The sequence below is a fragment of the Euwallacea fornicatus genome, chromosome 30 (genome assembly GCF_040115645.1).
Source record: "Euwallacea fornicatus isolate EFF26 chromosome 30, ASM4011564v1, whole genome shotgun sequence".
In the NCBI taxonomy this organism is placed as follows: Eukaryota; Metazoa; Arthropoda; class Insecta; order Coleoptera; family Curculionidae; genus Euwallacea; species Euwallacea fornicatus.
Genome location: NC_089570.1, coordinates 441,764 through 466,435, shown reverse-complemented (window position 1 = coordinate 466,435; position 24,672 = coordinate 441,764). Strand labels below are relative to the sequence as shown.

The 24,672-nt window shown below is 37.8% G+C and overlaps 3 protein-coding genes across 5 annotated transcripts in view; 1 reads left to right on the top strand and 2 right to left on the bottom strand.

Moving 5' to 3' along the window:
• Positions 1-12,582, bottom strand: part of lilli (lilliputian) — a 31,552-nt gene extending 18,970 nt beyond the window's left edge. The window contains exons 1-2 of the mRNA XM_066298414.1: positions 11,881-12,582; positions 1,649-1,757 (exon numbers count right to left, since the gene is read on the bottom strand). Of these exons, the coding sequence (XP_066154511.1) occupies positions 1,649-1,757; positions 11,881-11,933 (162 nt within the window). The 5' untranslated portion in view covers positions 11,934-12,582. The remainder of the gene's footprint in view (positions 1-1,648; positions 1,758-11,880) is intronic.
• Positions 12,583-13,239: 657 nt separating this feature from the next.
• Positions 13,240-24,489, bottom strand: LOC136347718 (uncharacterized). Its single transcript, XM_066297960.1, has 12 exons — positions 24,371-24,489; positions 24,258-24,300; positions 23,911-23,987; positions 23,719-23,842; positions 23,570-23,638; positions 23,273-23,470; positions 23,057-23,212; positions 15,706-15,837; positions 15,520-15,650; positions 15,278-15,468; positions 15,061-15,215; positions 13,240-14,117 (listed from the first exon to the last, which is right to left on the bottom strand). Exons 1-12 carry the CDS (start codon positions 24,403-24,405, stop codon positions 13,941-13,943), a joined length of 1,488 nt encoding a protein of 495 aa, XP_066154057.1. The 5' UTR covers positions 24,406-24,489; the 3' UTR covers positions 13,240-13,940.
• Positions 16,283-22,728, top strand: LOC136347716 (immunoglobulin domain and leucine-rich repeat-containing protein 2). 3 transcript variants are annotated; one of them, XM_066297958.1, is made up of 8 exons: positions 16,283-16,410; positions 18,781-19,117; positions 19,211-19,443; positions 19,493-20,085; positions 20,139-20,381; positions 20,859-21,018; positions 21,077-21,309; positions 21,375-22,728. In XM_066297958.1, exons 2-8 carry the CDS (start codon positions 18,811-18,813, stop codon positions 22,321-22,323), a joined length of 2,718 nt encoding a protein of 905 aa, XP_066154055.1. In that variant the 5' UTR covers positions 16,283-16,410; positions 18,781-18,810; the 3' UTR covers positions 22,324-22,728. The 3 variants fall into 3 exon arrangements, with proteins under 3 accessions (XP_066154055.1, XP_066154054.1, XP_066154056.1); XM_066297957.1 differs by having other exon boundaries at positions 16,325-16,560; XM_066297959.1 differs by lacking the exon at positions 16,283-16,410 and adding an exon at positions 16,571-16,988.
• Positions 24,490-24,672: the final 183 nt, after the last annotated feature.

The window sequence follows — 24,672 nt, the reverse complement described above, 5'->3', positions numbered from 1 at the left end:
TTAATAAGTCACATGCAAACAAGATTTGAAGCTTTTTATCGACACAAGTTTAAGTTTCATTATCTCCATCTGTTGCATGCACAAAGCCGATTCTAGGCAGTAGCTAATAAGGCCACCGAAAACGAAAAAACCTCGAAGAAAGAGCCATAAAGTGTGTTGGGAAACAAAAAGGAGAAACAAACAAGAGAGGTTGGTCGCCCCGATAAAATCCAGAAAGGCTCTTGTCGAATTCGGTAGGAATTCATGCACGACGTCACGTATCAAGTCTAAAGCACGTGGAGTTTTCGGTATGATTAAATGAAGAGCTTTCCTGAAAAAATCGCTCGAAGCGACAAGAAGAGAGACAGAGAACAAATGCATCTCCTACATGGTGCAACATGTTCGAGTGGGATGCGAAATTGACGGAATTAACATCGTCGTTAACGTTAACGGCATTTTACAGTGCGCACGTCGAAAGTGGCCCAAACACAAGGAATGACCAGGGAGAATGAACTCTCGTGTGCACCGACCAACAACGATAGAAACCTTTTGTGCTTTTTGCTGAAATGGAATAACAATTAAGAAATGCAGGCCGTTTATCAAATTTATTAAAACGGTGGAGAAATTAGCTGCGCAATTTGCATTTCAACGAACGGAAACCATACACGCGCCAAGTCGCAACGAAATCGGCTGCTATTAAGAGCGTTAAACGACTCATGAATTAAGCTCAGGCCAAGAAAATGGGAAAAGTTGAGTACCATCAATCGCCATCTTCCAGAAACTATGAATTCTGTATGAAAAAACGTATTTTTACTGGCTTTTTGCCCTTGGACTTTTCGGCCAGTGTGACGCTACCTTTTTCAGAAAATGATTGAAAATACAGCCTATTCCAGAAATAACTTGGCGAACATAGCAACTGGTTAAAACTAGTAGTGTATCTGGATTCTGTGAAAATCGACAAAGGTCCCTCGTATGTGATAAGGACAAACTTACGCGAATCTCCACGAGTAAGAGAGAGATACATGCAAAGGCTTTGAAGGATGGCGTTAAGCTATGGGGGACGATTCAAAACTTATTCTCAGTTTTTGCAGAACTTGTTTTGATATTGGAGAAATTTATTTATCTTCAAATGCTAAAATTCAAGCTTAAGAAAACTCAATAACGCAGAGAGGCGTAAATTGAGTTTCGACAAAGAATATTTCACGTAAATGCATGCAGCTTCAAATGAGTCTAATAAATCGAATTAGCTAGGAACTGCTTTAACTCTTTTACAGATTAACTTGTATGGTTGCAAGTTTCCAAATGGGCTAATTACCGATGACAATGCGATTGTCGGCACAACATCAAAATTCAAAAACTTTGCCTGAAAGATGGGTGAATGTCCCTGTTCAAGGTGATGGAAGAGTGGCAACCATGTCTCACGGGGCACGCTAATTGACTGTTTGACAAATGTTTAGTAGTTTTATTAAAACTAAAACGCTCAATGTGTTTTAATGCTAAATAAATGGTGTTTGTGTCTTATGTCCGATCACGATCGCTGCAGAGAGTCAAGGTCTGCCTCGTTAATTACGTGTAATGTGTGTAATTAATTACCAATGGATAAGTTTTCAGCCAGGAGCAAATAACATAACGAATTTAGTATGAGGTTTGAAAGGAAGATGGTACTTACCCTACGGGGTTCCTTGAAAAGGGGCAAAGAGACCCCTTCTTGGTCTACCACCGACATTTGTGCTGCTCGGGCCTGCCTTTCCCGCTCACGAAGGCGGTCTCGCTCGACGCTAAAAAAAAAAAAAAAAACTAGAAACTGCCTCTATCATGCAACTATATAATTAACTGATATTTAGAGCTGCGTATAGAGGCCTCGATAGAGACGCTCCAACAACCAGGATTCCATTGAAATCGGCTGAAGAAAATTACAGTGAAAGGCTGGTTACAAACGAGATTTTGTCTTGAAGGGACCTTTATTGAAATTTTGGGGCAAATAGCGACCCTGAAGGCAATGAATGAATTCAGTTTAATTTTAGAGGAATGATGGGAGGAAAAAGAAGCACGAACACTGCAATTTTTGAGCGTATTCATTAGAAACTCATATTTCGTTTGATCGGTGCCTGATAGGGATTAATGCTTTGCCTCTATGTCGAAAACGCTATATTTGTATTATGCAAAGGCATCGCAATTTGAGGCTTCGCCCTAATTTTCAACCATAATTCAAAGCCTCTAATAAGCACACTGCAGCAGGTAATCAATTTACATTAAACCACCGCATTTACCGGATTCTTAGGTCTAATATACAGTAGATAGGAACAGGCCAAATTCACCCCCTGACAGACAGCACCCTATGGACAATTATTAGGATTCAGGTCCGTTATTGCTTTTGCGACGTTGCCGCACCACCCAGAAGTAACGAAAATCCTTGAAGACCCCAATTACCATAATACCACCATTTGAGTATTATACAAGTGTTAAATCAAAGTGGCAAGCAACATAAAAATTTACGATTCGTACAACCGACGGTCTGAATCGAACTCTGAACAGCTTTTGTTATGGAATTACCTGTTGCAGAAAAGAGTAGTAAGGTAAATCCACGATTTAGGCCATCGTTTCGAGCACTGACAGGTACATCCTTAAAGGTTTATGTATGGGGATTTTCCGCGCTGGAACCACTTTGAATCACAGCGACCTTCACAACCTGAGTAAAGTTGAATTCACATTTTATTTGGCGACACACAATATCGCGCAAAACAAACTTTTTTGCGACCTTGATCGACAATACTCTTTTCGCACTCGAAAATAGCACTAGAGATCACTATAGGAACATGTCGCCGTTCCGTCGCAACCACTATCTATTCGCCGATGTCGTCAGGGGGCGCGCGTTTGAATTTCCCGCCGCCAGGGCGATGTCGCACGCACTTTTACGGCCCCGTGCGTTAAACACCCGTTTTCGCGTGTCTACGCACCGATTAATCAGGACATAAACGCCATTTTGCGACGAGCAAATGACAAAATTGTCCGCGCTAAGGATCGTGCCGACCTCGACTAATCCAAAATAAGATCTCGCCGGCAACGTTGCCGTCTCGACACTAGAATTATCCTTGGAATTTGCATCGATGTTTTTCCGCTTAATTTGTTATTAATAACTGTGCGCTTTTTGGTTAGAATTAGGTTTAGCATTTTCTTAGTAAATTTGAATTAGTGCAGCGCTATTGTATCGATTGGCCGCACTACCCTGCAGTAATCCGCATGCAATGAAGAGATTTATATTATCGCATTTGCACGAATGATAAATTCAAAATCGTCTTGATGTCCGGTTTTATATGGTTTTCGAATAGCTGCATTGTACCATATAGCGGAATTTAGCAATCGAGTCGCAGTTGAAGAGGTTTATGAAGGTTTGGAAAGAGCCCAAAATTTCCTTTGCAATGATACGAGACAACTGGATATTCGGTTAAAAAATGTCGGCACAGGCGGATTTCCAAAATACCAATACGGCGCCAGCAATCCGTGAGCAAATTCTCATTCTCACGTCATAATAGAAAATTTCTGTTATGTGAGTAAAATTTAAGTTTGGATTTTTCAGCGTTTACGCAGAAGCAGTTACAATGAATATAAAGTAATAAAATTACAAAATGGAAATTTGCAAGCAAATCGGCTTTGCGGTCATGCAATTGATTATTACGAATAGATAGAGAATGAAATTAAGCATAAATACAATTTGAAACGTGAGTCAAAGTCAACATTATGGAAAACAAGTGTCGATTTTGGCTGAGATTTTAAGCTCAAATCTTATTTTCGATCATTTCTTCAATTAGTCGCTTTATTTTGTGGTTACTTTACTACCGAATTTCAACATTTATTTATCTGCGCTAATCGACGACCCCAAAAAAGATTTACTCGCAAAAACATTAATTTCCACTTTTAACCCTGAAAAATGTGTACAGCTAGACAGGCAACAGTTACATATAATATATAAATATATCGCCAACCGTTAAATAACATCCCGTAAATTAGCAAATGCATTAAAAGACAATTAAATTTCTTTTAAAATGATGTATGATGTTCCTATACCCGAATCCTCACCTATAGGCAATAAATGCTGTTTGGTGTATCGCCCCTCGACGTTTCGATATTTTGGCATTTTTTATCGAATAAGGCTTTGGAATGCCATATCCGACAAAAAAAAACAATTGTGAATCACTTGCGCGTCGTACCGAAGGTCCTTGGGCCACGCTAAAAACGATGATCGAGCCGAGATTTCCGTATTCACCAAGAAAAGTACAGTGGCTCGAATTCAGGCCAGTGGCGCGGATAATAAATTAAGTTTTATGGCGATGTTGTAAAAGAAATAAACTATCCGACATTGTCGTGCTACAATCTTTTATTTTAATAGGTAATATGGTATTGTCGGGACGGTGGAATTGCACACAATACCCTTTACTAAGCGCTCGGACAAAAAGCCCTCGTCAACCTAAACAAAAGTGTTAGGAAAACAAAGTTTACCAGTTAACTAAAAACGTATGAAAGACAAATGTGTACATTTCGCGAACACTCTGAAATTCCGCCTCTCGATCACCGAGGCATTAAAGTTTTCAAACATTTTTTACCTATAATTTTGCATGTTCATTTTGCCCGATATACACATTTTACGGTCCCATTTTTTACCATGGATGGACGGGCGAAGTGGCAATTCGAGCAATGGGTCTGTACGGCTTGGTTTCTAGTAGACACTTGTTTGGAACCTTTGAAAATATTCTTTGATTAAAATTCACTTTGTTGTTTTTTTATGTTTAATGCAGTATTCCTCCAAAATTGACGTCAATTTCGAATTCACTTTAAAAGCGGCCCGCGTCGCCATTTTGTGTGTGTAATCGTAAATGAGAGTCGTCGCAAAGGAATTTTCTTGCCTGCACGTAATCTATGACGTTCCTCGTCTAATAAACAAACTACGTTTACGGGAAATAACCGATGAAAAATTAACACAATTGGCAACCAATTATTCTCCAAACGCGCGGTTGCCACTATACCCAACCAACCCATAATTATTTGAATGTGTAGTAATGAGTTACGTGCTTTTTCGGTGGTAGCATCGGCCGACCGACGAGTTACTTTATCTCTTGCACTGATTAGCTTACATAAACAAACATGTTTATTATCGCTTTATAACAATTATTGTTGTCGCCCCAGGACAATGTTGTTTTTTCGTTTAATCTTTTACGCAGTGCGTGCGATATGAATCTAGCGCGGTAAACTGCCCAACGACCCACTAAACAATTAAACAAACGGCCCTTTCAGATAATAATTGTTCAACCTTCTGACGTAAACCCGATGCGAATTTCCTACACAATTAGCAGTTCAGCGGCAACGAGTGACGTAGATAGCCGATGCAACGTCACACTTTCCTGAGGCCGGCGCCGTTGTCGGATCCCGGCAACTTTCCCGAGTAGTTGGAAAATGCAATTTTAGACGTGAAATTCGATCGACTCCATGGAGAAACCACAGGTGTATTTATGATAACTGTGTCCTCAGCTTCGCGTTCAAGCAACTTAAGTGCAAACTGCACATGAAATTTCTGACCTTTTATTATTTTACTTGTCGGATATATACGTATTTTTGTCCCGCTATTTTTGTTTGGTTATTTATAGCTAACGAGGTTAGCATTTGACAAAAACCGAACCCCCCGCGTTATGGCTTTCAAATATTTAGCGACAAGACAATATGAGGGACGAAAATAGATTAAGGGTCGTCGCCTTAAGGCTCTCACCCCATTTTTTCGTCTTACTACTACATCCCGACTCCGTCGTCTGCATAAACACGTGTTACTGACCCTAACACTCTCTCAACCCTCGTAGTAAATTTCCTCGAAACAAGGTTTTATCAAAAATCAGCTCGAAGGGCAATTGCAGGAAACCTTTTTTCAACACTTAATCATAGTTTATAATTTATTACCCACGTTCAACGTCTTTTAACGACCTTTTCTTCGGAGCTGGAGGAGCTCTTTTCTCCGCTAAAATCGATCAATTATTTCTTCAAATTCTTAATGTCCAAAAACTGAAGTAGCATACAATTACATACTCACAAACTCTACTGCACCAAACGTTCACCCCTTACGAAACTGAACCTTAAAAACCAAACAAAAATTAATGCGTTTAAAATCGGCAATTAAATTGTTGGAAACCGATAGTGATTTATTGCACCTTACTCTCCTTGCTATCACAAATAAGAACGCCTAACAAATAAATTGATAAGATAAGGCGCGTTCGAACCGTCCTCTTTGTTAAGACTCTCGCCCAGATATAATCTAGAATTTGCTAAATTCCTTATTAAATTGAGGATCAACCAATCTCTTAATGAATTCATTAAAGAATCGGAACAAATGTACTAGTCAGTAGAGATACGACTTGAGCATCAGTAATGTGATTTTAGTGCGGTTAAAAGTTTCAGGATATGCTCAATGATGATAAATAATATGAATAATGTATGAGAAATAAGAACATCAAGTTTGTAAAATTCTCACTGAATACTTAATCTGGAGAGGTACTAATAGATACTTTAGTTGCCTTATTAAATCATTATAAGCAACTTTATATTATACTGAGAAACAGAATTGGCTTATATATATATATATATATATATATATATATATATATATATATATATATAGTAGCTATGCAATATATATTGCATATATATATTCTGCATCTGTGTGCAATTTACCCATTGCACAGCTACTATATATTGCCATGACCTTTAGCCGATCTTGATAGTTGTTAAGATATTCAAGTATCCACAAAATAATTTATTTGGGTCATATCGTTTTGTCGTCTCTAAACAGATTAGTAATTTTGTATTGTAAGGTATGTCAACTACACCCAGTTTTGATCAGGAGACACATGGTACCAAAGAGATCCGGCAAGATCACTAGACTCCCACCCTGTGGATATATTTCTCTGACTTTACATTAAGGAGAGTGCATAAAAATAAATCCGTTTCCGCCGAAACTCACTTTAAGAGATGGGGCCAACGTTTATAGCTCTGCACTGTATTAGGCGATCAAAAAACTGCTCAATATGAGACACTACTTGAAGTTGAATGGGCCTTATTGGACTACTTACTTATTCTGTCTTTAAGAGCTTTGACAGAAACGAATTTATTTTGATATACTGTCTTTGATACAACACCAAAGGAATATCTGAAGAACAATTAAAGCCGCGTCACGAACTTGCAGGCTCCTCTATGGTACTTCGGTAATGGGACCTAGGTGTATTTAAATACACACAAAAAATATTTTCAATCTGTATAAAGATAATGTCATGGCTTCGATAATTCATTCTTATACAGAAAAGGTTTATTTACTGATATCTCGAAATGAGGGACCCTCCATAAAACGGAGCTCCATCCTCTTCTATTCTATAATATATGTATATAAAAATACGTGTAAGATTACCTCTTAAAAGCAAACATACTTGACGACATGCGCTGCTGTACATGTTGTTTTTCAAATTCGGTGAAACTTTATGATTCTGAGTTTATGGCATTACCTGATTGAAACCCTTATAGGGTTTTAAGCAAACAAATAGAAGTTACGATTTAAAAGACCTGGTTGCTACAATTCAAAGGATTTCAAAGGTGCATAAAAAATTAAAAGATGTCGTATTAAGAGTTACTATTGGATATCTGCTTTTAGAAGATTTTAATCATAAGTAATGCTATATGAAATACATCTAAAATTCTATACAGCATCCAATTACAAAAAAGTGTTTCCATGAAAAAAATTAAAACTGACAGTTTTACAATTTTTGTGAGTCACACTGTATAATTCAAAATCGTTTTAAAATGTGCATAAAGCAAAAATTACATTACATCAACATGTCTGAAGATGTTTCATACATTCAGTTTACAGCTCGAGAGTTTAAGAGACAGAAAGCTACTCATTGTATGCAACTAGGTGCATCATTCCTGCATTCTTCAAAACATAAAAAAAACCTTCAGTACACCTTTTTGCCCTTTTTTGTCTTTCTTCAGGAATGTGTCACAACAAAATAAGTTTCTTTTAAGAACGATAAAATGGTTCTTTTTAAAGGTTTGAAAATTTACTGCAAGTTTTAGGGCGTTCGTGTTATCTTTAGCATTTACTCCAGCTTCACAGTTTTTCTTTTATAGGGGCTTGCATCAAAAAACTTGACAGAAGTTTACTATAATACTAGGACTTTGAATCCAATTTCTTATGAAATTTTTAACAACAAATTGATAGATATAATTTGGAAGGGATTTCCTGACAAGTTCATTGGTGCCACAACCCCTTACAGATTCAGACTCAGACGGAGGTGACTCAGACGATTTTGCTAATAGATTTTTTTTTTTTATCCAAAAGGTGACATGGCACTTAAAGTTTAAATTGTAAAGCTTCTATTCCTGAGAAAACGCTTTCATATTATATTTAACTCAGATTACATTACTAGCATGAAACCTGAACTAACCTTGATCCCCAATGCCTAGAATTCTGAAATGTTCCCACCTATTTATTGAGATGCTACAAAATTGAGAATTGTTGCATTCCCATGAACTTTGAGATAAAACCATTTATTATTCCAGTATTTCACTTAGAAGAAGAGTACCAACAAAAATAAATAGGAATACATTTTTGAGGAGGTTTATTATTTCTAAATTGAATATTTGTTTGTTTCCTTCTTGAGTACTCAAAACATGCCCCACTTATAACTAGGTCAGGTAACCTATAGCAAATTAAGTTTTCACTTTATTATAAAGAACCTTTATGCAGGCTGCACTCTCAGGTCCACTTGACCTGACAATACAAAACAGCCACTTTTCGCATATATAATCACTACTTTAATATAATTACAAATGGTGTTTTAGGGGTTACTAGTTAAACTTCAGTTTAATATGAAATAAATGTAGTACTTTCTATAAGGAAGAATAGTCTGAAACTGCTCTTGCTTGCTAGGGATAATCATGACAAAAATTTTCAATTCCTGAGAATCACTTTTCATAAACCAGTGAACTGGAATGCATGTTCAACGATTAACATTGTACTAGGCATTAACATTACAATTAAAGTGTGACTCAGTATGTCACATCATCTACAGTCCTTTTCACAAATGATGACCTAGATCAGATTGATCCCTATCAGCTGAACTTCAATCAATTAGATTTGCTGGCTATTATCAGAGATCAATAGATCTAGATCATTGTTTTCATAATTATTATTTTCTTGACTTGAGCATCCTTTGAAGGACATAATTATATATTTCTAGCAGTCTCAAGAATTCTTCAGATTGAATAGTGAATTGAATCTTAATCACCTAAACATTGTTTGAATGTGGACACAGAGTGTGTATTTCTTGTCGATTCAACCAAATTTAACAATTCATTGCTGAAATGACTTAGTTTACATGTTAAAAAAAGGCTATAATACAAAACGTATTGTTACCGGATATAAGGGAAAGAATATTTGCCTTTTAGGTGTCATTATTAAGGACTGTTGTGTTAGGGCACAAAGTCAGGTAACACAACTGAAGAGAGAAGTCATTTTGATATATACTCTCAAGGTTTCTCGGAGATATGGAATACAAAAATTAAGTGATATGTAGCTAAAAAGGTACGATGGGAAATTTTGAAAAGCTCCACATTTTTGCAATGAGATGTACTTTCTCCAACACTTTATCCATTTTTTGAGGGTTAGAATGAAGGCTGGAGCAGTATCGTAATAAGCATTACTATTCGGAAAATACATTTTACACAACTTTACACATTTTCTAAAAAAACCTTATGTAACATAGAGCCTGTTAGTTTAAACCTCTAAAGGGAGATTACAGAGGTTAACCATGTATGGTTCAAAGAAGACTCTGATACCTATCACCTTAATCACCTAAATGATACTATTACATTTAACATTAGGGAGGAAATACAGCGACTTTCCCAGAATAATTAACTGTTTTAACCCTCATGTTTGTTCTTACCAAGGTGGTTTCTTCATTTAATTCTTCAGCTTTCAGCGAAATCATGCTCCATTGGAATGCATTTTGCTGGTTGACGACACACGACCGTCTTTTGTCTATAAATAACGAGACATCTCTGGCAAATATGGACGATTTTTTCCTGCGAACACGACACTTTCTAGACGTCCTAAACGGGCACAAACGCCCCTAACCCGATCACTCAACCACCGACAACATAATTTTATCAAAATACAACTGCAGGGAAGCAACACGGCTGGTTCGCATTGAGATTTCACTTCGCCTCGACAGCAACCGTCTTCCCCTTTTTTCGCGAAATGGACGGATCCTGGGGGCCGATTCACGACATCTTAGATGTGACTCAAAACCTTGTTGTCTAATTTCAGCTAAGGCTAACTTTTGACTCGAAAACACAATAAAAAATCGCGAAACGTAACACTAAAAGAATAATCTCGCAATGGATTCTATATCTTGCACTAGATAACCGGATGGCAGGTCTAGTGAGTGCAGCTGAGGAATCGGAGCTCCGCCGTGGTTGCCCAGGTCGCACACAGAGGGCGACACGATTGGTTCCGAGTGATTGCTAGATTGATAGCTTTTTAAAATAGAAAGTTGTGCTTTTAGCAAATAAACTGCTTAGGAAACTCTTAAATTAAGGAAACTGGTTAATGCACCTGGTCGAGACTCACTTGAGCCTAGAAAAATGGTTTTCGAATGACGTTTTATTATCTGAGACAAACGTACTTAATGTCAATTCCGCAATGGAGCTGAATTCTACTCCGTTTAATATATGGAGATATGTCGGTCCTTTTTTAACTAATGCAAGATGATATTTGTTATTCACTTTACTTCAATAATTTGGTTTTTGGTTAGAACAGTACGTGGGTGATACGTTTTTAACTGGTGGATGCGCAGAATACGTAATTTTATTAATTTTCTTGAGACCGATGAAATCCGAACGAATCTGATTACCTCAATTGACGTACTCAGCTTGAAAACTGCGGTTCTGGATAGTTTACTTTAAAGGCAGTAATTTCAAATTCGCACAAATATCGAAGGGTTTTCTATATAATCTTGAAAATCAAAAAAGGATGGGGCAAACACGCACTGCAAAATGTATATAAGTGTCCAATAATGGTGGCTTTCTCCCCTGTTTTTCGGAAACTAAACAAGATATGACAACCCGGGTTTTGCAGGCTTGTAAAGCTCGAAGAGGCGATTAAGTTCACATTTTTTTTTCAAATAATTATTGCTCAGATTCCCGAGATATGGACGCTTAAAATCTGAAAACTCATGGCAAAAACTAACGCATTCGAGAAGCCGTTTCAGGAACCTTCTTTTTGTTCTGCGGCTTGTGTATACATATAAAAATATGGTTTTTGAGCAGAAACAAATTTTATTGGTGCCAACGGCCAATATAATGCGGGCAAGGTCGCCATACATATTGTTAGGTAGCACCGATTAAAGGTCAAACAATCGTTAAGTATGCGAAAAATGCCATTGCCCGCGGTCAATTTCAATTCTAAGTATTTAATAAAATTGACGTTCACACTTTTGTCAGAAGTTTAATGCTTTTTTATTACTTTTTAAGAATCGATAACGTTTAATTTCGGGTTTCCTATTCGGCCTTTATGACTATTAAAAGGTTTTCCTTCAAAACTATTAAAAAAAAATCGAAGACGTATACTCGACGAACGGTAAAAGTAGTCGAAAGAAAACCCGCATATTTTAGTCGAATAGGTGAATAAAATCCAATCGCGCAGTTATGTTGTTGTGCTCCGGCTAACAACTTTCACATTTTGTCGTAATTAATACTACTAAAACCGCACAGCCGCAATAGGACGGCCATGTTTTCTTTAAAATGCCTTACTTTTATCTGTAATACACGCAACAATACGACTTTACTCCATATCAATTAATCGTAACTTACCTGGATCTGTTTGCCTTCAGTAGGGGATTCTTATGGATGGACGGTCTAATCATGGTGTCCTCGCCTTGAAAATCCTCACAAATATCCAAATAAGGAGGCTTTTTCTGTTCTTTAAACGACACATATGTAGTAAACCGACTTTGATATTCCTTCACCGCAAATTGTCTTCTCTACCACTCAAAGTGCGCATTTTTCATTTGACCCCCAGTATATCTTCATCGCTAATACAAGTGCAAAAATAAGGCGAACATTATTAAAAAGGCCTACATTCTAATCTGTGCCTTGCAAAATTTATTTGGAAGGTGAATACCTGATAAAGAAACAATAATAATAATAAAGGTCGATTTGACATAGTTGATAAAGTTGGAACAAATACATGGCAACATTGTTTTGACAAAGCCAATAACAAACAGCTTCCGGAAGGGATTATAAAACAAATGCACGCTGCAGCGTTGCCATGCATCTCTCACTTAAGAGGGTTGCAGGGCAATTGCCAAAACGAAATACGCAATAAGGGCATTATCACTGTACCATAGTGTAATCCGAAAATGCGATTATCGCAGCTACTCCGGAGGCGCACGCGCACTAGTACGAGAGACCGAATTCGTGGAGAATTTTGAATGCAGAAACGACCGGAATTTTAGATAATCGGTTATTGTCTACGCGGCAGTGGTTTACAGGCCCGTACCGTCGCTAAAACCGTGTCCTTGGCACGGCCCCACGAACACTGAGTGACGGGCCCCGATTTCTTGTTGCCGAAGAATTCGCGCTCTTGATGCCCGTTCTTGGGTTTCCTTTCGCTTTTAGACTCTTTACCCGCCGCCATCCATGGAATCGGAGATTGATTGAAAGAAATTATCGAATCTCGATGACTGACGCCGAGAGATTATTCAATTTCAGTCGCGATGAATTGCGAGGAAATTAGTACCGATCGAGAGGCCGATCTTTTAAAACAACCAAATTACTCATTTTTTAAAATTTTGATTTGTTTTTAACTATGTCGAAATTGACAGTTGGAATCGTTTTTCTGAGAAGAATTTACTAAAAATTGGTACCATACTGAAGAGTTTATTAAGATTTCAGTTGATATTTTAATTGTATTTTTTAAATAAGAAATCGTTGGTTATTAAATATACACTTGGTGAAATTGATCGAACCTGTATCATCAAATTTCCGTGTACGCTCAAAGTGGCTATGCGCCAATGGCGTCATGTCACGAGCATGAAAATAGCGGGAGCGGACAAATTACATACATATAACACTTGTAAAAAAGGATAATATTTATTAATAAGGATGCTGGAATCACTTAAGGTTTGGAATTTCTAAGGAAATTGTGAGGGTTTAAATAAAAATCCTTAATACGTCAAATAGAATACTTTCTTCGGAATACTTGTCTCTAATCTTCCACACGACTGTGCCATGCATTGATGATTGGGTTGTATTAAATAAGACAAATAACGCGACAATGAGAAAATTCCTCTTATAAAATCTAAATTATAAATTTGAAAACTTATATGCTCGGTAAATGAAAAAAAACCATTACGCTTACGGAAAATTGCCTTGGAAATCCTATCGTTTAGTCTCTCATCTCTCACTATTCCAGTGTACTTTTCCACTAGGCAGATTACATATAAGGGATTTTCCGCGCTTTATCGACTTGGAAATCGATTGCTGAATACCGTTAAAACAAACATGAGTCAGTCATCTTTAAACTAATAAAACTAACAATTTTTTTTCTTATTGTGTGATCATTATAAAAAGCCTCACATTAAGCGGTAAACTATAGACGTAGGGACTAGATTATTAGCCATTTACTATTTGTCAAAAATCAACTATTGATAATGGATAAGATATGAACGGATCCAAGACTTGTTTATGACATTGTATAGAGATGATACTTTAACGCCTGTTTGAGGCTTTTTGAAAATGATCACTCGTCATGACCCTTCTGTGAATCTGCAAAATACTTTCATGTTTTTTACCTTCCAACACAATTTCCTTAACAACTAACTGAAACTTAAAATGCTATATCGAAGTGTCGCAATAAAAACGATGATAAATCAATACCTAGCTTTCATATAAATACAGGAGCAGTCATGGTCATCGTAACCCAATTTGCGCGAATGTTTGAACACTTCATTGGCTGCTGAGGCCAGCATTAAGGGCTGCATCAGGTCGTCGGACATACCCAGGGCGAGACGGATATCCTTTTGCATGTTTTTAATAGATTGTTCCACCTGAAACGAACAAAACTACAATAGAAAATCTTATAAAAATTTAATATTTGGTTCAGAATTTATTACTTTAATATTTTTCTCTAAGTGGTAAGCAAAGGCATTCCACCGGACAACCAAGTGTCGAGATCCGTAGAAAATATAAAATAGCACTAAAGTGCAGAAAAAGTACTACCTTGAAGCAATTCTTCAGAAATAGATTTAGGAACACTAAAGAAACAAAACGGAATATGGATAGCCGATTAACGAGAAATCTTGGAGCTGCTCCTAAACATTCACTTTCCCGAAGAAACAGTGCGAAGATTGGAATTCAGTTCATAAAGGCATTGGGTCTTGACGGTACAATCTCAGCAATGCTACAGGAGAGACTAAATACTGTGTCCCCATCGCTGAAATGGTATGGTTATTTCAAGACAGCAAACCCGCCAAAAGGTTGATGAAAAAGCTAAAGAATCTGGAGAGTTTTAGAATAAACGTCAGATCATACATAGAGACGTTGAAAGATTCTGGAAATGGAACTTGAGGGCCGGATGAAATAGGGCTGTAGAAAGAACAGTTCTGTGGCTAAAAGTTGGAAAAATGTTCTAGTAATTATATGAAGTCTCAGTAGTGTCTTAGAGAATCGAAGGAATGTGTTTGGTGTTGACCAAACTAAGTCCGGAGATGAAAACCTACTTTAAAATTTTTGCTAAACATCAGAATTAACTTGCAAATGGTTGTGGCGAAAATTATGTTGCAGCTAAGGGTAAAGAAGAGGCGTTTCGGCATCAATTGAGAAATACTTTGGATTGAATTAAAAAATACTCATTCCAGAGCTATTTTTAAAGTAATCGAAACAGAAATCAAATTTCACAATGTCTACAAAACGTCTTCAAAAGCTTAGTCTGATTTTTATAGTGGTCTTTTCTTTTTATATTGTGAACTAAAACCTGAAACCGTTACGTACCTGCTTGAAATCCTTGCCCACAATCTTGTTTGCCTTCTTGGTAAGATACGGCGACGCCATATTGGTCATATTAAAAATATTCATGATATCTTTTCCGGATATTCCGCAACGATCCGCCAGAACCAGCCCTTCGGCCAAGCCAACCAAGGAAATTCCTGAATTACATCACATCCACTTAAAAACCTAGGACATTTATTTGTCAGCTTTTTAGACATACCCTGCATCAGCTGCAAGATTAAGTAGACCTTGCTGGCCACGCCTACATCCCCTAGAAAAAGGGAGGATTTGCCAATAGCTTGAAAACAGCTTTGGCAGTCCATAAACAGGCTGTTATCACCGGCGGTTAAAATCACCAGAGTGCCTGCAACTGATTCATCCCTACTCCCTTGAAGCTGCGCTTCTAGATATCTAAATATATTTTTTACTTGTGGAATTTGTTACTGAATGATGGTTACTCACCTGCCACCCTTATCATGAATCGCTTCGCTGATTTTGATTGAAGTTTGAGGATCTATCCCGGTCATTTCAACGAAACCTTTACCATCCAAAGTCTCGTTTTCGTGGATCACTCCGCAGTTGTTGAAAACGTTCTATATCAAACGAAAAATATATACTTCAGAAGAAAGTGATTGAAAGAGTCCAGACCTTCTTTGCAGACTCAGGATCAGAGGAGCAATTGAAGACAATGTCCGATTCCTTCATTACGTCACAGGGGGCTACGCAAACATTCACTCTTCCTTCCTCGATTTCATCGGCTTTTTCCTTCAATTTGTGACACTGAAACAATTTTTTACTAAGAAAAAAAATCAAAATCATCTACCGCCATCTTTTAGAAGCGGCCAATACTTTAAGTCAAAGTTGTCAATATTTGTTTGTATTATTTCCCAGCCACTAAATCTTTTCGATTTCAAACTTTTGACGCCATATTGAATTTCCAATATTTTAACGCCATCTTGTTTGTAGTCACATCGACAAAGCGCCTGCAAAAATGGCTACGCTTTAAAGGAAGTCAACTTCTGCTCGGAAGTTATGTCAAAATAACAATACTGCATGCTAGCAACAGGTGCTAATTTATGAAGTGGAAAGTACAATTGATGACATCAAAATGGTGTTTTTTTTAATTGTCGTTGTAGACAAGTGTTAAATACGAGAATTTCATCTTAAACGCTCAATCTGACAACGACGCGCCTACTTCGGGCGACAATCGATCAGAATGGGACTCGCCCGGTGCTGCTGCGCATCGGCCGATCGGCGAAACGCAAAACAGCTGAACAGCTGTAGTCAAAGGAGACCGTGGTAGGCCGTGTGGTGATGTGAAACGCCGTGTGAGCACGTCGACCTTTTTCTTCGGTAATTTTCACCATTTTCCGCCATTGGCGATTGTGCTTTGTCTGAGTTTTCATTGACAAAAAGTGACGTAAGAAGACAGCAGCTGTGTACTGAGATGATCTTGCGATAAAACGGACTAATTTTTCGTGTGCGCTGAACGATCTGGTCTAGGTTAGTGTTCACCAAACAGCTCTTTCTCTCGACTACAATATGATATAATCGGAGTGGCGATTTCACCACGGGATGATATCTCTGCTATAATATTACTTGTAAGGCAGCTTAGATGGAAATTAGACCTACTTAATAAGTCAATAAGTTCGTGTTCATTGGGGGAAAATAATAATAATGAAACGAATTATTCAAAATGCTCGCTGATTAATAACAAAACAATGAAGATTACTGACTATTGTTTGTATTCTGTGTACGCATCAGAAAGTAACCGTGTGATAAGTGCTTTTTAATTAGCGGCAGCTGTATAAAACTTGGAAGTTAGGTCGATGATAAAAAAAAATTATATCCGCGATAGTGATAAGAAAATTAAAATCCAAGATGGTGTAAAAGAGGAAACATAAGACGGTGTTAAAAAATTCAAGATGGAGGTAAGACAAAAATAAACTCAAGATGGCGATTTTTTTTCGAATTCCACATGGCGATGAAAAAAATTGAAATCCAAAATGGCATTTTAAATGATGTTTGCACATATAGGCATATTCTTTTTTCGCAACTTTATTGGGCATGATCGCAATCCAAACCAGTATTTAAATAACAATTAAGCATTATATGATTTTTTACTTATTACACCTGCACGTTTACATTTTGTCAGCCTCGATCGGTAATTATTCATGAGTTTTAATCAATTTCTGTACCTGTAATCTAAAGTCCAAGCAAATTTAATGGAGTAATTGATGAAGGACGTTTTAATTTTTGCCTAAACTAGTATGTAATTAGGTACCTGATAGTAAAGTTTTTATCACATGAAGCATAAACAATGCATGCGGCTTCCTCTTATCAGTCATGTGCCAGAAATTAATATTCTTGAGACGCAAAATTTTTTTAATTACTCGTTCGGGCAAAATAGGAGTTTCTCGGCTAAAGTTTAGATAAACTTAAAAATCCTGCATTTATTTCTTGCCGGAGACATAGGGCTCCATATATGGACACAGGAGTGTTCATTTCCGGTTTAAGACCACTTTATTGAGTTTATCACCTATAAACCAGCATAAAGACCATTTCTAACTTAATCATATTCTCGTGAGCGAGGTACTTTGATATATTTTTACCGGATATTAAAACGGAAAGCAAACAAGACTGAACCGGAGACATTGGTCCGGTTTGAACATTTTTGCCTGGGAAATAAGGCTATTCTCTCTAATTTTATCCCGAAATCAATATTTTTAGTTACGAAAAGTAAAAGTTCCATCGATTATTGGATTCTCGAAAGTCTTTCGTGTATGAACCATACACGTTATTATAATAATTTACAACAAGCCTTTGCTCATTTCCCTGCACTACAATTTTCTTTTGCAACCGTTCACTTATTAGCAACACAACTAGACAAAACCGTTTCTAATTCGGTTACACAATCGGTTACAACAACTCGCCAATTAAAATACTTTTGATTAGCAAAATATTTACCACTCGGCAACAATTATTCATTACATGCCGACGTAGTTACGTCCTGCTTGACCTTTCTCAATTAATCAGCGCCCTTCAAGGGCCGCATTGCCATAGAAGAATTATGCGTCATGAATGAGAAAACTCGTCATGACCCAAGTGGGCAGACTTACTCACCAAACAACATCTGAGAGGTTATTTTCAGACAGATTACATGCAAAATTTTAGTGGGGCTTCGGGCTATATTACTACGTCCCGCTAACCTTGGCTGCAAATTCGTATTTATTTATTGCTTAACTCGAAATCGATAATATTAAGTGAAAGGCTTTTATTGAGTAGAATCCTTGGAAGGAGAGAAAAGGTATAAATAAAGATTTTTGCGCAAAATTCTGGAATGGATCCAACTGCTTCCTGGAAGAAAATTGCGCACACACAAATCGCATTTTCTCGGAAACTTCTTAAGTTACCAACAAATTTCATTGCATCATATGGGCATTATGTAAACACCGCGAAAATTCATGAAACGGCTCATGAATTTATTGAAAACCAATAATGCTAAAAGAGAAGTAGAAAATGCCCGATAAGCTCGTTAATACATTACATCACCCGACCTTCGAACTATCGACGATTTTATCAAATAATCAAGTGTTACTAGTATCAATTTATTATACCGTTTCTTTCGACTGTATCCCAGAAACGGGAATTCTTGCAACGTCAATAGTTATAACAATCGGCTAGGGGCGAATACATGATTGAACTTCATTATTTTTCATGCAGTAGCGTCCTGAAGACGATGATCTTGCCACAATGCCTTTATTGGGCTGGCTGACATGCTCCGGCATGGTGGCGTCGTTTACCCAGCGGCGCCATCTCTTAGCATGGGCCATCCTTCTCTCCATTACTGTCACTTCCACGTCGATGCACACGCGCCATGGCGCCACCATCACTGCGTCTTCCGGCTGTGAGTTCGTCAAACCGGCCCTGTTGCGCTGCGTCGATCGTCCCGCGCAGGGTCTCAACCTACCTAATGAGGTCACTCACTTAGAGTTCACAAATGTCAGCGAAGGGCCGGTGGATTTAACATTTGTGAGACATTTTCAATGGATTAAGAGTGGTGAGTGATGCACTTCTTAGTAGCCTTATTCAGACACTTTCCAGCTCTATTATTTTTTCACGCATTTTGATACACCGATCTACCATTCAATAGATCTGGAGCATTTGAAAGAATGCTTACTTCATCCACAAGGTCTGAGGACTTTAGATTTGAGCCAGAATATCATCAGCGATCTGGAAAACTACCAATTCCTCAATTTCACCGGTTTAGTGCACATGAACCTGTCCTTCAATCGAATTAGCGATCTGCCAAGATATGTGTTCCAGAATCAGAAACTGAAGACGCTCAGCTTGAGTCACAACCATTTGCAGGCACTCCCTTTTCAGGTGAAAATATTCTTTTCAAAAGGGAAAATTTGCTTAAACAAATCTAAAGGTATTTGCCATGGAACATATGACGGAATTGGACTTGAGCCACAACTACCTAGCAACCTTTCTGGACCATTTCTTCAAGTTCAACAAATACATCGAAATCTTGCGTTTGAACAGCAACAGAATTTCGAAGTTGACTTCCAACGCCTTGGCAGATCTCACCGAACTCAGAAAACTGGATTTGGGCTGTAACTCTCTACACCATATAGCGCAAGGCTTGTTCGACTCCCTTCATAAGCTTGAGTACCTGAACCTAGCTGACAATCCCTTGATTGATTTAGCCAGCGGCACTTTTCGGGGATTGAGAAATCTCGTTAAGTTGAACTTGAGCGGGAATAAGTTCACTCAACTGACATTTGGGCTGATGCACTTTAGTCCGCGTTTGCTCTCTTTAAGTCTGGACAATACAAGCATCGAAGAAATTCACAATTCTGAGCTACTAGGAGTGCCTCAATTGCGTAATCTATCCCTAAGAAATAACAATAAGTTGAAAGCAGTCGAGAACTTTGTTTTTGCCGACACTCCGCTGTTGGAGCAACTGGACATCAGCGGAAATGCACTGACTTTCTTGCCCCACAGCATTGCCAATTTAACGAGGTTTGTCGCTAGGGTTGAATTAGGTTTGCCAATAACACATAATCATCTTGCAGGCTGCACCGTTTAAATATGGCGGGTAATCTATGGGCGTGCGATTGTCGCATGTACTGGTTCGCGGATTGGACAGACGCCAGAAGGGCCAATGTGTCCATGTCCGAATTAACTTGCGGCCCCGATGCTTATCCCAACGATATGTTGCCTACGTTGCGTCATTTGAACTGCACCAGGCCTCAAATCGTCTACAAGACTCCTACCAGGCTTTATCGCCTCAAATCCGATGCCCTCTTAGAATGCAGGTGAGACTGCTTAAAGCCGCTAACTGTAACTCTAATTTCAAGAAACCGTCCTTGTTCCCATGAAATTAAATAAGATCAGTACTTGACCCTAAATGTGGTTATATTATTTATAGCAGTTGTTCCGCATTTCTATTTTTACGACTTAAGGATGCCCTTTAAATGGATTTTATGGCGAACTGAGTACCGCCCACGTTGACTAGGGATCCAACGAAGTTTAGAGGAAAGCCACCCCCACACAAATTAGAACTTTAAAGTTTTTTAGGTTTAAAAAGCATTAGTAGTATTTTATTCGAATATTATTAATCGACCCCAAGAGATTGAATTTTGTCACTTATTATTGCAGATATAAATTTTAATGTTCAAAATACATTTACTGCAGTTTTAAAATATTTTATCTGAAATTTAGATATCTTCAAATATTATTTTATCAATAATTGTCATATGTAATTTAAAAGCAATTTAATTTAAAAAATCCAGATATTCAGCATATCCTCCACCTTCCATCACATGGATTACACCGAAGAGGGAGGTGTTCCATTGGAATCCTGATGCGTCAATTCCGGATGTTTTTAACAAACATCCGCACTCTCATGACTCCTTCATGACGCCTTTAAGGGTGATCCCTCCTAGAATTCAGGTAATTTCCAGAATTTATTTCGAGAACGACGTTTTTAATGTATTTCATATTTTTATAGATTCTGGATAATGGAACTCTGTGGATTCGCAATGTAACGCGTAGTGACTGCGGTCGTTACTATTGTTACGCTAGTAACCCCGTGGCAAATCATACTGAAGACGTACTTTTGCATATTGATCCAACTGACTGGAACCACATCAGAATCGTAAGTCTAATTGTGGGTTCCCAAAGTGCTGCCGGTTTTTTGGGACTTACTCTTATTATTCAGTTCCTCCGCTACATCCTTAACAAGTGAGTAACCCTATATTTGGTCATAAAAAGTTCTTAAAATGTTTTATATTAATTTTCCATATCAGGTTCGGAATCCTAAACAACTTCTGCAGCTTTTGCAAGAGAGACCGTGTCTCCCCTAGAGCTCGACAAATCTACACTATGCTGGACAACATAGAGCGCTACAAGTCTCAGCAGCTGGAAAAATTACGCGACAACTACACTCAACAAGTGACTCGAATAAAGGATAACTGCACCCAACAAGTGGAGTGGATCCAAAATAGCTATCAATCGCAAACTAAACACCTTAAAGACTTCCGCGACATAGGCAGTCAGCACCTTTCCACTTTACGAGGACAATATTGCGACCAAGTGCGCAAAGTGCGCGATTACTCAACAGGACAACTTAACTGGGTGCGGGAAAACTACGTGTTTCAACGCAACAAAATCCGCAAGTTCAGCGCTCACAAGGTGGTACAATTGCGCGAGACTTACAAATACCAACAACAAACCCTTAATAAAGTGCTGGAAAACCTTCCGAGCCTCTATTTCGAGAATTGCCGCGCAGGTACCTGCGGCCGGGCGGAAAGTCTCGTCTTCGATCCCAGCGACATGGAAAGCGTAGACTTTTACATTAAATCGAAGATTGAGAAATTGAGTAATTTGGACGAAATTGGGGATGAGGGCGAGAACTTGACTCAAAGCCGGTTGTCGCTTTATTATACCCCCACCGAGAGGTCTTTGGGGTCGAAAGCTATGTCCCCAGAAGAGGATGTTTTGGCCGGAATACACATCAACTACATCGACAACAGACCAATGATGCCTATTTTGGAGTATCCTTCCACCTCGAAAGAAGCTTATATTAACCCGGAGAGTCCTTCTAAGGAGGACTTAGTGAGTGTTTGTGTGGTAGTTGCGGAAGAAGAGGAATTGATCTCTAAGGACTTGAAAGATATTCCTGGGCAAAGCAACGACGCGATCGACACTGGTGCTGGGGGAGACAATAATTTAGTGAATCACGAAACTTCTTTGTAGGATTATCTTCAAAAATGTGCAAATTTCATATTGCACTAGTTTACTTCACTGCTGGAAGACTGATACTAAATAGTTTTAATTCCAGATTCTTAAGCAACAATTTTTTGGCATTAGACGTAGTTAAGCAGTTCACTCTGTAGTAGAATTAATAATAGTCAAGCACTAAACATAATATTTAGGCAAAATTATCATTGTAGTCACTTTCCAGATTTCCAGTGTGATACTAAATGAAGTACGGCGTTCCCAAATCCTTCTATTGTCATATTCTAAAGGTACCAAATGTGGAACATGTTTGCTATTGTTGTTCTAAGAAGTCTATTTTTGTGATGAATGAGAGTTACTGTTGTTAATGGCTATTTTCCCCTTTTACCGTGTGATTCTTATTTAATAAAAGGGTTAGGAAAATTTCTTATGCTTTGATTTGTGTTTTTATATACCTATTTTGCGCTTTGCTAAGCCCAACTCACATATTGAATCTTAAGAATCTTATCCAAATATAGGAGAGTATCACTTAGCCAAGTACTAAAAACCATCACCATTATCATCTACTCTTTAGAAAGAAAACCGTGATTTCTTATTTATTCCAAGAAAAAACGTTTCACTGGTTTCTAATTTTCCAGACAAAGCTTTCTTAATATTTTTTTTGGAAATAAATCTTGTAGAGTATATGAACATTTCAGATTAATTGAAAAATCAATGTTTAAGGTTAGATAAATGAAGAATTTGTACTCACCTTATCATTATCCCTGCTCCACAAATTCACTTTATGCCCAGTTTGAATCAGATTGTTGATCATGCCTAGGCTCATGACTCCCAAACCTAGGAAACCAATAGTGTATGTGGACGGTTGCACATCCGATATTCCAGCAAAGTCCATAATTGACAAATCCTAAAATACAAAACCACATTGGAACATTAACTGTAACAGACAAGTATTGAAAGCACTCACAGGCTTGTCGTCAGAATTTAAATTGGGATTCGAAGGGAAAATACTATCATCTTTTATACTATCCCCAACAATTGCCATTTTATATTGTTTAGGACCATCATTCTCTTTATAATCCAAGGGAATCTTCCTTTTGCCTTTTATAGCTCTGGGAGAAGAGGCAGAAGTCTCCCCAGTTTCAATGCTGAATTTTCGAGTGGGCTACAAATAATTACATTTTGTTCAGAATTTAAATTGCAATAATAAATATTGAGATTCACGAAAATAATATAAAATTTTATTTAAATACTACTTTCTTACTTGACGTATTCTTTTAGTAGATTCAGCATTTTCCATTTCCTCTGACTCCTCATCATTTGAACTGGCAAACTGTAAAATAATAGGTGAGATATGGGCGTTTCTTCATTAATTACGAGCTATGAAAACTTGACTTATGAAATGGAACTTGCCTTCAAATATTCAGCCTCAATTTGTTCTACTCCCAACTTAAAATCAGCCCTGTTAGAGGCCTGCTCCAATTTGGCTTTCGATTCATTGTCATACTTGACTACTTCGTTATTGGCCACCCAACCACTATAAAACAAAGTTGTGATTCAAGAAAAAGTACTCAAAATTTTGATTTGAAATTGTCTTCTACTTACAACTGCTCTTCCGGCTTGGCACCAAAAAAGAAGACATACACTTGTCCTTTTTTGGGTTTATCCGGCTGCGGTTCAATCTAAACCAAGACGTACAACATTAACTTAAACAAATCCAAACACAAATTTTTTGTAAAATTCTATTTTTTGAGGTTATGAGACATAAAACAAAACCCGCGCAGCAAAAGAGAGTTTTCGCCGCTCGCCCGATACGCTTTTCAAATTACGTTAGGTCCAAAGCTCCACTACCATTCGTCTAAATAATACATTTACATTGAATTTGCGTGTATTCAGACGAAAACTCTCCACGCAGTGACGTAACCACGCTAGATCACTGATCGTCAACTTACCCGAGAAGGCCACACGGAAACCGGGTGGTTTTTTATCCGCGCCCTGTAAATCACAATGCCCAAATTAAAGTAACAAATCACTAAATATACAGTATACGATTTCAGCTACATACCAAACTAAATCACCCACTTTAAAACTGCCTTTCATTTTGGTTTAACGAACCGTTACCGTCGACGCTTTTCCTCAAACTGTTTGTTTTTGGCGTTATAGGTTTGATGTTTTCTTTCCCCCTCCATACTCTGCTCAAGTAGAATTGACAACGTTGCATTGGAGAAAAGTGAGCGATCATATTCTACCTCTTTCTATCATAAGTCTTTAGAAGAAGAGATTAGGGATTATGAGTTGAATTATTATTATATTTTCTAATCTAATGTCATACTCAAACATATGTCAGTGTCATCGTCAAAAGTATGC

What these genes read in the sequence shown, in the direction of transcription:
- LOC136347716 (XM_066297958.1), top strand. Translation starts at nt 18,811, where the DNA reads ATGCCTTTATTGGGCTGGCTGACATGCTCCGGCATGGTGGCGTCGTTT. An exon ending in AGCATTGCCAATTTAACGAG is followed by an intron (nt 20,086 to 20,138) that starts GTTTGTCGCTAG and finishes ATCATCTTGCAG; the next exon opens with GCTGCACCGTTTAAATATGG. An exon ending in CTCCGCTACATCCTTAACAA is followed by an intron (nt 21,310 to 21,374) that starts GTGAGTAACCCT and finishes TTTCCATATCAG; the next exon opens with GTTCGGAATCCTAAACAACT.
- LOC136347718 (XM_066297960.1), bottom strand. Translation starts at nt 24,405, where the DNA reads ATGAAAGGCAGTTTTAAAGTGGGTGATTTAGTTTG. An exon ending in ATCCTGAGTCTGCAAAGAAG is followed by an intron (nt 15,651 to 15,705) that starts GTCTGGACTCTT and finishes CGTTTGATATAG; the next exon opens with AACGTTTTCAACAACTGCGG. An exon ending in AATCTTGCAGCTGATGCAGG is followed by an intron (nt 15,216 to 15,277) that starts GTATGTCTAAAA and finishes GATGTAATTCAG; the next exon opens with GAATTTCCTTGGTTGGCTTG.